General features: G+C 35.0%; 1 protein-coding gene across 1 annotated transcript in view; it reads left to right on the forward strand.

The window, feature by feature from the left end:
• The window catches only part of LOC129231640 (uncharacterized), a 113,800-nt gene that overhangs the window by 91,123 nt on the left and 7,956 nt on the right, over window positions 1-14,721 (forward strand). Inside the window, exons 6-9 of the mRNA XM_054866004.1 lie at window positions 9,100-9,180; window positions 10,560-10,752; window positions 13,805-13,898; window positions 14,008-14,172. Of these exons, the coding sequence (XP_054721979.1) occupies window positions 9,100-9,180; window positions 10,560-10,752; window positions 13,805-13,898; window positions 14,008-14,172 (533 nt within the window). The remainder of the gene's footprint in view (window positions 1-9,099; window positions 9,181-10,559; window positions 10,753-13,804; window positions 13,899-14,007; window positions 14,173-14,721) is intronic.

Below are 14,721 nucleotides of genomic sequence, written 5' to 3' on the forward strand. Positions count from 1 at the left end.
ACCATCTGTTTTGATTTCGAAAACAATTTTCCCTACCCCCTCGACTTGACTATTTACATTGCCCACAGCTACTTCCATTTTGGTATTTTTAACAGGCCTCAATTCACAAAATAGGTCCCTATCTTTACAGAAATGTGCCGTGGCACCTGTATCCAGTAAAAATACTGGTATTTCCTCCTTCAAATTTGTGTTGTTGGCCTGTACTCCTGATATTTTACTGATGGTGCAAAACATTCCAGCCTTAGGGGGATTACTTTGTTTGGAAAAATTACGATTACCTTTATTTTGATTATTTGGTTTTCTGCTCCAACACCGAGCCGAAATATGCCCCTTTTTCCCACATGTGAAGCAAACTCTCGTTTCAAATTTATTTACATTTTCAACTTTCCGCCCAGTCTGGTGTTTATTTTGAACAGAAAAAGCATTAACACTTGAACTACTATTTCCAAAATTTTCATTTCCTAAAAATTTTAATCTCCCCTCTTCTGCTAAAAGTTCATCCAAAACATTTGAAAAGTTAAATTTACTTTCATCCCATCTATAAATATTTTGTACTATTCCCCTAAAATTTTGATCTAAACTACGTATTAGTTGAAATCCCTTTAATTTCTCATCCATTTTATAGCCATTCTCCTCCAACTGTCGGAGCAAACACTTCAATCGAGCCGCGAACATTCCAATAGTTTCTTTTTCATTAATTCTGCTAGAAAAAAACTCCTCCCACAATCCGGCAACACGGGCTAAAGACGGAGGTTCAAAATTCAATTTCAATGACGTCCATACAGCATATGGATCGTCTAAATCATCTATTAGTTGTTTTAACTCATCCTCTATGTTGAGGTAAATAATCGCCACTGCTTGGCCCCTCCGTTTCTTTATTTCTGCCGAAATACCTTCTTCTAATTTTGTTTGGGTTAATTCCCATAAATCTCTTTCTATCAGTACCATTTTCATATTTTTCGACCATGTTGCCCAATTGCAGGAGTTAAGTTTCTTAATGTTTCGATAGTCCCTTTCCATTATTCTGAAAACTTTTGCAAATTTGTCTCCAACCAAAATGACATTCGACCACGCTCTGCTACCACTCTGCTGGCATAAATTTAGGTTAAGTTTAAAATCCAGAAGTTAAGATATTTAAACTAAGCCAACATTAACTGGCCGTGTAATGTCAAGTTGGAGACAAGCAAAAAAACATGTTTCAGAAAAATACATTTATTAAATATGACTAGAATAACATCCCCATAAAATACACCCCCAAAATATCATAACAAAAGTGGTTCCAGAAAATAAAGAAAAATGTCACCAAAACGTCGATGCAATCGCTTGCCACTCCGAAGGATCAGCTTGAAGACTCACAAAAAGGTCCGCCGAATCACACTTCAGGAATGTCCATACTGAACAGGCAACATTACACAATTCGTAGATCGGTGAGCATCACAGGTAGACACGTGGAACTCACATCCCCGACATTTTAATTGGCCGGACACAACACAAGTGTTTCTTCACCTGGACTCACTAATTCCAGGACTTGGAAGATTAAACATTACATACCACAAAAACACCCGCTAGCATCGCGGGGAAAAACCCCCCCACACGTGAGCCGGACTAGGCTTCACGATCAGAACCAACCACTGGGGATCGTTGAAAGAAGAAAAACGAGAGCGGAGAGTGATCGCTTGCTGCCACTCGCCACAATATATATGTTTTATCAACCAATGAGATTCCATGCCTCGATGACGTCACCACACTAACTTCTACTTCGACCATCACTCATTTGCATATTCCACTGCCGCGAATATTCGTACTCCTCTCCATAGCACGTGCGGTCAACGAGTGGAATTAATTCCAGTCGATCAGGTGACAACTCAACTTTTCTGAATCGACACATCGAGACATGCAATCTCCAATGATTTCAGTAAACAGTCGCCATTAATTATGGCGTGGGGGAATCGTCGATTGAAGTGTTAGCACCAACTAGTTGACAGGTTCTACTTTTACCAGACTGGGCTTAAAGTAGGTACACTTAACTTTAAATTATTTTCTTTAAATTATCGGCTGTGGACCGAGAATAAAAAATAAAATAAAATAATATTTTATGCTAACAACGTGCACGAACTGTGCGCAGGAGTGACCAAAAAACAGAAAATGACGACTTATCTGTGTTCCATGCAAAACGATTTGAATGCATAGGTAGTAGCATGGAACAAAATACAGGCTGGTCATGTGGGTATTTGGGCAACTGCCAGAAGTGCCGGCTCTTCTCGGGACAGAAAAGGCCGGTCCTTAAATACCCATCAACTTTATTTTCTACAATCTAAATGAATTTTACGATTTTAACAAAACTGGCCATAACTGTGTCTTAGGTTTGGCCGCCGAGAAGGAAACGCTGCTGAGCAAAATGCTCAGAAGTAGGCCACGAGAGAAGCAGGGGCATCGCCAAGTAGGTGGCACCACAATTTTTCAACGAAAGTGCTACTAATTTTGTTTTAGAGCTGTAAAGAAATCTAAGAAAATAATATTTCTTGAACAAATGAATAAAAGTGATTTAAAAAAATCCGTAAAACCAAAAAAGAAAATGCAATATAAAAATATTATTTAAGAGAGTACCTGAAAGTCTGTAATATAAAAATTACTTGATTAAGTGCCAACGAAATGTACGTTTCAAACATTTTCCAACGAAAAAGTATTCAGTATATTACATAAACCCATTCAGTTCAAAAAATGAATGAATAAATAAAAATGATAGCTTCGTTGGGGCCGCGGGTACATTTACATTTCTACTTTTTTTTTTTTTTTTGAAATAAAATACCTTCCCGGAAATTACAGCAAAATCGAGAAAAAAAACATGGGTCAAATAGAAGAATTTACAATAGAAAAATAGAGATTTAAAATGTGGTAATGAAAATTAACTCGTACCAGTACATAGTTCTATAGTGTTTGAGGATAAAAAATGAAAGTAAAGCAAAAATTTTTCAAAACAATTCGGACGCACGAAATTTTAAATAAAATAAAATAAAAAAAGTGACGAAAGAAATCCTTGAAAAAATAAACTCCCAGTCAAAAATGTTAAAAGTTTTTATGAGACCACAAACAGTTATATTTCAAAAAAACAAAAATTAGGGTGAAAATTGAAAACTCCATTATGAAAAACCAAAACAGTCAAATGGTTTTGGAAAAGAAAAAATACAGGAGCGGTTTCCCAGACTATTTATTGAAAATAAATTTTAAAAAATTACAAAGTTTCCGAAGAAGGAGTAGGGAGGGTTTCCCCAGGGGTGCCCACCTAGGGGGGGGGGTCAGGGCACAGACTGCGCCATTGAAGATTTTAGGGGGGATTGACGGGTATTTTTCTCATTTGGCGGAGGCTATTGCTTTTCACGGGGGTTTTCGCGATACTTAGGGGGGTGCGCCCTTGCTCTTAAGGGGGTGGGCACCCCTGGATTCCCCAAACCAAATTTATTCCTTAGCTTCACCAAAGCTAGTTTAATTTCGTTTTTAGAACTTCAGTTTCGTCTAACAGTATCAGCGATAGCCGAAAATTGCATTGCATTCTTTAAAATTCTATTTTGAAAATTGCCATAGGAGAGTACTCGAACGTAGTCAATTGTGTTTTTAGGGCTTTAATTTTGAAACTTTTCTAGGAGATCACCCTTTACACCAGTACCTTCCCTCGCATCATCAACTATCGTCTAATTTTTTGATTGTATTACATTAATTTCAATACATTTACGGGGAAGAGAACTCCAAACCTCCCGGTCATCACCAATGGTGGCTGCAAATGCGTTTTTGGAATTTCAATTTCTAAACATTTCTGTGGTAGCTTTTAACTTTTTTTTTCATCATCACAAACCAGCAAAAGCTACGTGATATTGTAATTTCTAAACTGTTATTGATAAAAAATTATCGGGATAGTCTCGAATCCAATCTCTTTGCCTAACGTCATTTGCGTATTTAGGACTTAAATTAAAAAAAAAAAAAATAGAGGGTAGAGAATCGAACCGCACTTGTTCCTCTATTAACGCCAACAAAGAGGGTCTTCAACTACGTTTTTAAGACTTCAATTTCAAAAAAAATCCGAAGAGCACCTCTGAATCCCTACCCTACTTCGAACCCTGTTTCAATGCAAAATAAGTGCAAGCAAGTGTGGATCATTCATAAGCTCACTTATTTCTCATTGAAAATGGGGCTCATTGTAACCCCGAAACATGTGGATGCAGTTATCTGCAATTTTGTGCAATTAAACGTTGTTATTTCTTCTTTTACTTTTCAAGCACAAAATGCGTATTCTACTCCATCCATAATGTTTTCTCTCCCACAGGAAGTTTTTTTTTTTTTTAAACAAGGTTTATACCCTTCAAGGTATACAGTAAGGGTCAAAAAATATTTTTCAAGGTACTGCCATGAATTTGTACGATAAATATCGTATGCAAAGTTCATTTAATTCAAACATATAAATTAATGAATAATTAAAAAATATATACAGGAAAACAAAATTGAACTTTCTGGGACAAGAGACACTTCAATAAAAGATCTACTAAACCGAAAGTTCCTTTAAAAAGTCTGAAAAACTCGGTTATTAAAGAGGATCAGATTACATGAGGCTTAGTTTTGCATTCTTCACATTCAAAGTACATTTTTAAGAGTGAACAAGCTTATGTCAAAAAAAAATAAAAATACTCCACAACTGTAGTACTATGGGGACTTTGAACTTTCACGGGAAGAAACCAAAATACTTAAGTTCAGTGGCATAGTTAGGGGACCCCGCCAGAGCCCTTAGTTTCAACACATATATCCAGTCTTAATACTGTAGTTTATATGCCTACGAAGGGGTATCAAAACGTAATGCCTCCGTCACTCCTTTTTTTTTTAACATAAACTAGACGGTCAACACGTAATATTATCGCGGTAGCTTAACTGTACTTGAACGTACAATCGTTTTCTGATTGATTGATTAGAACTGTGAATTTAAAGCTAAAAGAAAATCTTCACTGAGTATCTGGAAAAACAAAAACGTTGTGCACCTAAGGAAATCCATAATCACTTGAAGAATATTTATACGGATGCGGTAAAGGGTCATCAGCAATGTCGTAGAGCTGAGTAAGGAAGTATGGAAATGGAGAAACAGAAATTTCGGATTAGCCAAGAAGCAGTCGGCTAACAACATTAGTTACAGATGACAATAAAGAACGTGCTGAGGAAGTTATTTGAGGAAGCATTCTGCGATACGGCGCAGAGTCTTGCCGATGCATTGAATACCATTATGGCTCTACCCAATGAATAATTGTTAACTTTGGATATCACAAGTGGGTTCCAGAGTTGGGCAAATTTTAATTGTATTGACAATTAAAGATTAACGATTGATTAATTGGTAAACGTAACCACAACAACTAACAATTAATCAATTGTAATTGTGGAAAACTACAATTAACAATTAATTGTAGCTTACTACAGTTAACAATTAATTAATTGTTATTTGTAGTTTATCACAGTTAACAATTAATTAATTGCTAATTGTAGTTTACTACAATTAACAATTGTCAATTGTTTTGTGAATTTCAATTAAAACTAACTCTTAAAAAAATACTGGTTTTGTATAATATACTCTTCAAGCAACAGGTCCACCTGGGACGAGGACGCTGGACGGGCACCGTATTGCTATCTCTTTAAATACACATGTTAGAAACGAATAAAATATCAGTGCACAACAGTAACTTTATTACGGGTAATAAATTATTTATTGCAGCATATGACTTTTCTCAAAAAATCTTATGGCTCTAGCAAAATTTCCTCAAAAAAGGTATATTTCAATTAAGAATTCAAATAAATTTTTTTTTCCGTACTAGTAAAAGTCCAAAGATCATCTGAGAGAAATTACTGAAAAGCATCTTAATTACACGATTTAAGAAAAAACATTTAAAACAGAGCGGTATCTGAGATCTTACGTCCCCTGTTATGTCCTTCTTTCTCACCTCCCCTGTTACAGGTTAAACTATAAAACAATGATTTGCACAAATTTAAAACACTTAATTAAAACACAATCATTTACTTGCCAAGGGGGAAAAAACTTGCCAAGACGAGACTCACGCGGCGAGCGAGCAATCTCGGCACTGAACGAAAATACGAAATCGAATAATACTTTGAACTTCGTACCCTGCGCTGTACCTATTGATACATTTAGTTAATTGGTAGTTTTAATTGTTTCATAAAACAATTTAAAAAATTAATTGCAATTATTTTAATTGTGAAAAACGATTAACGTACATTAATCCAATTAAATTAATTGCAAAGTACAATTAATAGTTTAATTGCAATTAATTTAGTTGCAATTAATTTAATTGCAATTACTTTTTCAATCAATTAACAAGGCAATTGAAAAAATAATTGATTAATGCCCAACACTGGTGAGTTCCCAAGCAACTGACCGGTGATAATCGGAGGAGGCCAGTGGATGCTTGTCAAGAGCTCCTGGATGGCTATGAAGGGGATCAACAGGATTTCTTCAGAACTGTAAGCACTGGAGATGAGACCTGAACTTACTTGTTTGGCCCAGAGAGTCCAATGCAATAAGGTTCCCAAATTCAATGAGCTGAATGAGATTCTAAGAGCTTTAAAATCAGGACTTTAAAAGGAAAACCGTAAATTTTTCCAAAACGGTTTTAATGCGTGGGTTCAACGATGGAGCAAATATTAGAAAATTCATGGTAACTATGTTGAACGGTAGTTTTGTGTAGAAGAAAGTCAGGCAATGATACGTAATAGTTTCATTGCAATGTGTAGTGTTTCATTTTGCGTTAGCTTAACATTTACAACTCATTACGTTACTGTTAAAAGCTATGTTCAAGACTTCTGCATTTTAGAAATCTTTGTCCCATGCCTTAAAATCTTTACGCTTTGCTCCTCATCCTAAATGGTTTTAAAATCTTCTTGAAACTTTTCTATAAAGGAAGTTATTTTGTACTCACATTCAGGGCCGCGCAGCCTGATCGGCGCCGTCGTGCAAATGTCTTTTGAGCGCCTTTATGCAGAGACGTTCGAGCAAAATATAGTTAACTCCTGGGGTCAGGTTTTGTAAACAAATGCAATATGGAAAAAAAATACGTTTGGCATTTAATTCATTAAAATAAAAACAGTCTGTTAATTTTCAATTTTGGAACAGTGTACGTGTTTACTTCATATTTCTAAGTTATTTCGAGTATGGGCGGGTGTAAGGAACGGGCGATTGAAACTGACTTTTAGAATCTGACTTTTTTTTCTATTGCAAACCTTGCATTGAGATGCCGTTAAAAAAAAAAAAAAAAAAAATGGCCAGTTTCAGTTAAAGCATTTTACCCCAACAATTAAAAAAGTTTTTTACAATGTGATCGAAATAATTATTGCTTGCTAGTACGCAGCTTAAGTTTCTAATATTTGATATACCTTCCAGAAAGCAGGATGTCTATTTCTAGACTTTATATTGATCGATATTTAGTTTGTTTCTGAAGAGAATTTTTCAAAATATAGAAAATTCTGAAAAACCTACTTTACCGAGATAGCGGGTTTTTTTCAGGCTGGGCCCGGTTGGACGAACCCGGCCAGTGATATGCTAATGCATTTTTGGAAAAAGAAAATATTTTAAACATCAAAGTTAACACCGCTCTAAATATCTCTAATTAATAAATAATTATTTAAAGTGTTATGCCGGCCAAAATATGACAACAGAGTACTGAAGAGATTTCTAAATTGAAGTAGAGGATATTTCCCTTTAAAATTTGAAACTGAAATCATTTCCGGTAAAATCAAAAATTTCAAAATACGGAACCGTTACAGGCATTGAATTTAAGATCCAAAACAAATACATAGTCTCTCCAAGTTTGTTTTTTTCTTTAATTTAATGCACAAATAGTTAAAAAGATAAAAGGGAGAGGGAGAGGAGAATCAAGTAATTATGGTCAACACTTTTCGGAACTAAAAAAAAAACTTAAAATATTATCTACAATGTATAAATATTACACACATCTAAGTAATATGCTAATGTGCTTATCGTATTTTTTTCAATGTATGATAACATGAAACACTGTAATTACAACGAATTAAAAATCACAAAAAGACTATGTTTGCACAAATTATAATACAAGATATTCACTCAAGAACCAAAATGGGGATAAGCAAATTTCTTGCCCCTCGTATGCTCAACCTTGTGTAATAAAGACATACCGAAATAGCATTCATGACTCCACATTAAGAAGAAAAATGCTAATGTATGCATTAATAAAAGTCACTTGTTTTCAGTGCAAAAGTAGCGCTTTTGAATAGCATGTTTAGACACAGCAAGTCAGTAATGTTTCATTTTAGATTCTCAGCGAGACAGATAAATCAATGAGCAGTATAATTTCACTGCCTCCATTAGAAATCATGAAGAATTCCATTTTACTTTTTGGTTAGAGCTTATTTTCCCTTCATTTGAAGCATTTTTGATCGGTAGAGCTTGGCGTTTTTTGGGCTCTGGCGCCGTCGTGTGCCGCACGACCTTGCACATAGGGACGGCGCGACCCTACTCACATTCATGTATAAATAAACTCAAGAGGTCAACCGAACATTTCAGCTAAAATGAAGAGATAGCAATTAACCATTGTTTGAATTTTTGGCAAAACGTTTCTATTAATCATTGGAAAAACTTTATGAATGACATTATTTGTGTACATATTAAAATAATTAAAAATGTATTCATAATGTACTGATGTGATGTATAATTTCAGAAGATAATTTATTGTTATTATTTCTTCAGCAAAGCATGAAGAAACTTTTCCGCTAACTATACCGCTTTCAAAATCGAACTTAGTTCATTATAATCGGGAAGTAACGTCAATGTGTTATTTATGCCAATATTCTGAAGAATTTAGTTTTTTTCCCCTTCGTAATACTCTCATTACCAATTTTTATGTGCATATAATGCTGTACATATATTGTTTTAATTTAGGGAAATATTGTAAGTCACGTTGAAATATAACATTTGCTTTATGACATTTATCCCTTAATCAGTCACGATAGCTGTTTGAATGAAAAAATAGTTGTTTGTCCCCCTCAATATTTTAACTTTAAATATTTTGTTTCTATTTACAGTACAGTATAGATGTTTCGATACTACCCGACTTACTGAAGCATATATTTTGTGAGCTCAACATTCAACCAGAGAATTACAAGGTAAAGTGACTTGGTACATTCAGCAATTATTAAATGCATGATTGAAAATAAATAGTGTAGCAAATAAAAATGTCAAAGCTTCATATTTAGTGCCTTTAAATTTGAAAAAAGCTTGAAGAACAGCATTTACTTGTCTACTACTATTTTTTTTTTTTATAGCAATCACGATTGCTTATTGCTTTCATTTGACTGTTTTGATGTGCTATCATTTTATTTTCCCACTGCCACCCTCTGCAGCATCACCGTCGACCGGCTCCTCACGATGCTGCTCCTCTAGCGAAAACCGCCTCCAGGTTGCGTCCATATCCTACACACGCGCATACATATAAACACGCACACACACACACACACACACACAAAACCTACACACACACACACACACACACAAAACCTACACACATACACAAAACACATACACACAACTACCCACATATTCATGCCTGCACACAGACAAAAACACATATGCCCACATACACATACCCCACCCCACGCACACAGACACCAACACACATGCCTACACACACACCCCCTACACACAAACACACATAAACCCCCCCACACACACAAAAACACAGGCCTACATACACACACTCGTGATTGCGAAAAACATAATTTAAATTCAAGATGACAAAATTCAAATTAAAATTTTTTTTGAGGAATCACGATTGCTTATTGCTTTTATTTGACTGTTTTGATGTGCTATCATTTTATTTTCCCCCCAGCAGCCTCTGCAGCATCACCGTCGACCGGCTCCTCACGATGCTGCTCCTATAGCGAAAACCTTCTCCACTTTGCATCCATATGCTACACACACGCGCATACATAACAACTGCACACACACGTGCATACATAACAACTGCACACACACACGCACACACATACACCTACACACATACACAAAACATACACACACGCATACATACAGACACGTACACATACACACACAAACATACAGACACCTACACATATACACAAACACATACACACAACTACCCACATATTCATGCATGCACACAGACACAAACACATTTGCCTACACACACATACCCCGCCCCCACGCACACAAACACTCATACACACAATTACCCACACACTCATGCCTGCACACAGAGACAAACACACATGCCTACACACACACATACACATACCCTTACACACAAACACACGTACCCCCCACACACAAGCACACACGCCTACATACACACACACACACACTCATGATTGCGAAAAACATAATTTGAATTCAAGATGTCAAAATTCAAATTAATTTCTTTTTCTTTTTTTTTTATCATTGTACCGCAACACTTTTCATTTTGTATGTTTTCTTTCGTAAATGCACATATTTAATGAATAATATTTCTTACCAACGTTTTTCATAGATTCAACTGAGTATGCCTAGGAATTTAAGTCTTCAAACGAAACTCAAAATAGCATGTATGCTCTTAGATGACTTCCGTGTGAAAGGAATCAACCTGACTCATCAAGCTATTCTATCACTTCATGCTTATAATTCAAAATCGGGAATAATCGTTGATATTGGTGACAGACTCGATGTAATTCCTATTATTGAAGGTCAGTATATTCTTTTACATAGGATTAATTTTTAATGTATTTTATAGACCAAAAAAAGAAAGATATTTTTTTTAATCCTATTCATTTTAGTATTCAGCAGTAAAAAAAATTAAAATATGATCATCTCCTTTTGGAATATACAGGGTGTATCAGTACAACGTTTACAGACTTTCAGGGCAGATAGAGTACACTTAGACGATGAGAAATGACATAGCAATGCATGGTCGGAAACGCTTTCCTGACGCGATAGTGACGACCAGGCCCGTGTCCAGATTTTCATAAAGGGAGGGGTTTTAATCTTACCATTAGGGGGGGGGGAGAATTCAACCCCCTTACAGCTTTTAGTTTTACGACAAATTGCTGATCCCAGTATGGCGTTTATTCACATGTAAGGACTGCTGTATTCTTGAAGGATACCTCTAGCTGTACAAGTTACCAAAGTATTCCTTCGTTTCACAGATTCGCTTTAATCAAACATTGCTTGCTTCTTTTTAATTAAATCTGTTTACTATGTAGTATATTGCAATGAGTATTAAAAACTCTTCACAAATTCTTTTATAATATAGAATGTATATCAGGTTGTTATGTTCTGAAATAATGCTTAATAAACTAAACAAGAAAGAACTCTTTGCAGATGCAAATTACATAGCCAAGCACAATCACTAACGCATCTTCATAGATGTAACATATGTCAAATTCACCATAAGCTCCTTACAATAAGCAATATTCTTTCTTTGCATTATTAGATCATTCAGCGGTTTATCCGCCATACTTTTTCCGAAATATTACATCAGTTTGTAAGGCTTTAGCAGTTGTAAATCGCAAAAACCTTAGAGAGAAAATTAAAATAAAATAAAAACGCTGAACGCAAACTTTCTCATTAAAGTAAATTTAAGTCAAATATACATTTTCTTCATTTGGCTTATTTTTTCAACAAGGGAGGGGTTTAACCCCTAAAACCCTCCCCTTGGACACGGCGCTGGTGACGACACAAAGCTCGAGAAAGACAAGGCATGAATAAGAGGAAAAAACATGTTTATTATTTTTAATACAGCAAAAATGCTGGTAAGGTTTTGTGTCGCTACGTAAACCGAAGCATCAGATGAGGGTGCAAGCTTACTCGCTATTTTTGTTGCCGTGCTCGCTATGAAGCTTCATTCCACCTGCCGACAAGTGGTAGTAGGATGGAACGTTACACGAACGCTGAACTTGCTGGCATTCATCTGATGCTTCGGTTTACGTAACAACATCTATCTTGTACACTAGACAAAAACTTATCAGTATTTTTGCTATATTAAAAATAATAAACATGTTTGCTGCTCTTATTTGTGTCCTGTCGTTCTTCTGCTCTGTGCGTCACTCTCGCGTCAGGAAGGCGTTTCCGACCATGCATTGCTATGTGGTTTCCCATCATTTATGTGTACTCTGTCTGCCTTGAAAGTCTGTAAACGCTGTACTGATACACCCTGTATATGCCATCAAAAGCAAAAAGCGTTTTTCGTCATCTTACCCCACCTTTAGGGTAAGATGACGAAGAGAGGTGAGTAAAATGATAAACAACTGAAGGCAAATATTAAGAGAGAAAAATGATACTTTAAAAATACGTAAATATTGATATCCATGATTAGTTCTGATGTTATTGCACGCGTCCACTTTTCATTTGGACAACTCTTATAGATAACAAATGATACAGGGGTAGAAGTGATCGACTTGTCACACATAGGACATTTTCCACAAAAAATATAGGACAAATATAGGACACATTATATGAATAGTTTCGCTATGAAAAAAGAAATAATACATACATATTATTCATTTATTCTTATCAATGATTTTGTTTAAAAAAAAACCCTCAAACAAAATTATAACTTACACCTGAAATGACTTTCCTGTAGTTGAAAGAATAATTATTGAAAAAAGTGTAATTTGTAGACAAAAAAAAAAAAAGAACAAAGTGAAATTTATTTATAATTAACACAGCCAAGGGCGCCCATAAAGGGGAGCAAGGGGAGGGGGCTCGAGCCCCCCCTTGAAATTAGAACTTCTTGCTTTTAGTACTTTTTTCATTGCAAAAATATAAAAACATTTCTTCTCCAGTCATTAATGAATAAGTTATTAGAAATGTCAACTTTTAATGACCCTAATCCGTCCTGAAATCAGTTTCCACGGGGAAAATATCCAGCTAAACCACAAGGAAAATATTTGAGCCCCCCCCCCCCTTGCAACTTTGCATATGGGCGCACATGAACACAGCAACTCACAATTTTTGCAGGAATATAGTCACAAACGTTTTTATTTATTTATATAAGCTATGTCACAAACATAGCTTATATAAATAAATCAAAACAGTCTTTGTGTTGAGAACTAACAGGAAAAAACCAATGCTTTACATGAAATACACCGCCAGCTCAGTCATTTCCAGCCGTACCACAAATATACAGATATTTTGTACCATAAAATTTCACAAAAAGAAAAGATTGCAAAAAGACTATTGGAACATTCCGATCAGAAAATGCACTGAACACAAAAATATACCCGCGAAAGCAAAAACCGAAAAAAAAACCACGCTGGAAAACAAAACAAACTGCTGTTGCCAAACGCAAAATTCTAAAACCAACTTCAGAATTCGTTCTCGAAATTCCACCCACTACAGTGAAGTCATATTGCTGTAGCCAATGAGAGAAGACGCCTGTTGCAGGATTTAGTGAGTTGCGTTTTTTAATTTCAAATTCGTTTGCACACGTACTTTCGACGAAAACTCCGAAGTCAGATAGTTTATTTACTGTTGTTTTAAAGAAATAAATTGGATAAAAAACTGGAATATAGGAAATATAGGACACTTTCCAAAAATATAGGGAATATAGGACGATTTTCATACTTTTTTTGAAAATATAGGAAATATAGGATATATAGGACCACTTCGACCCCTGATGATATGAACCTCAATCTAACATTTATTCACCTGAAATAAAGTATTCATTTTAGGCTAAATTTTAGAATGTACTGTAACTATTGGATTTAGTTTTCTGAAATGCATGACTTGACATTTCAGGTTACATTGTAGAAAGTGGTGTAACTAGATTACCGTATGGTGGACAAAGGATGATTCATCACCTAAAACAAGCTTTAGCAGAGAAAAACATTAGGTAAAGTAGGAATTTTGAACATTGATTAGTAAAGTTTTTTTCATCTTATGACTTATAAATTCATAAATGGATCCCCGTGTGATATTTCTTGCATAATTCTTTGTTCCAGTGTCGTTAGTGATGTGCAAACTTACTTAGCTCGTTACATATTGGAGCAATTATGTTACGTAGCTGAAGATTATACTGAAGAACTGCAGAGATACCACACAAATCCTGATGATTTTGAAATGTCGTTATCAACAAGTCATTTTTTCAATGACGACTGCTTATGGGAGTAAGTTGAAATTCAAAAACGTTGCCCTTTTCTTGTTTTATGCCATTAAGGAATAGGAAAGTTTGAAATCTAAAATCTAAATTAATAAGCTCCCAAACACAATGTTTCTGTAACTTTTGTGTGAGTCATTTATATGTTTTTTTTTTAATTGTTTCTAAAAAGTTGCTTTTACTTTAATAGTATTACAAATCCCATATATTTGAAATGATGTATTTTATTTCCACATTTGCAAATGCTTATTTCGTGTTCCTCTTATATTTATGAATTTAATTTTTAATTTTCCATGTTAGAGATATTTAAGGAGTTCAAAGTAAATATTTCACATATTTACTCTTTTTACTAATCTCTGATTTTAGCGCCACCTATCTGGTAATATTAATTTTGTATGTAGTAGCATTGTAGTCTATTCCAGCAAGGAAAAAGGTACCTCTGAAGACCAAAACATATGATAATATAAGCAATTTTTAAAAATTAATACTCATATTGTAATACTTCGTTGTGTGTCAAAAATTATTTTTATTGTTATAAAAGGATAAAGTCCTTGTTATT

Source organism: Uloborus diversus, chromosome 10 (assembly GCF_026930045.1).
Source record: "Uloborus diversus isolate 005 chromosome 10, Udiv.v.3.1, whole genome shotgun sequence".
NCBI classification, from domain to species: domain Eukaryota; kingdom Metazoa; phylum Arthropoda; class Arachnida; order Araneae; family Uloboridae; genus Uloborus; species Uloborus diversus.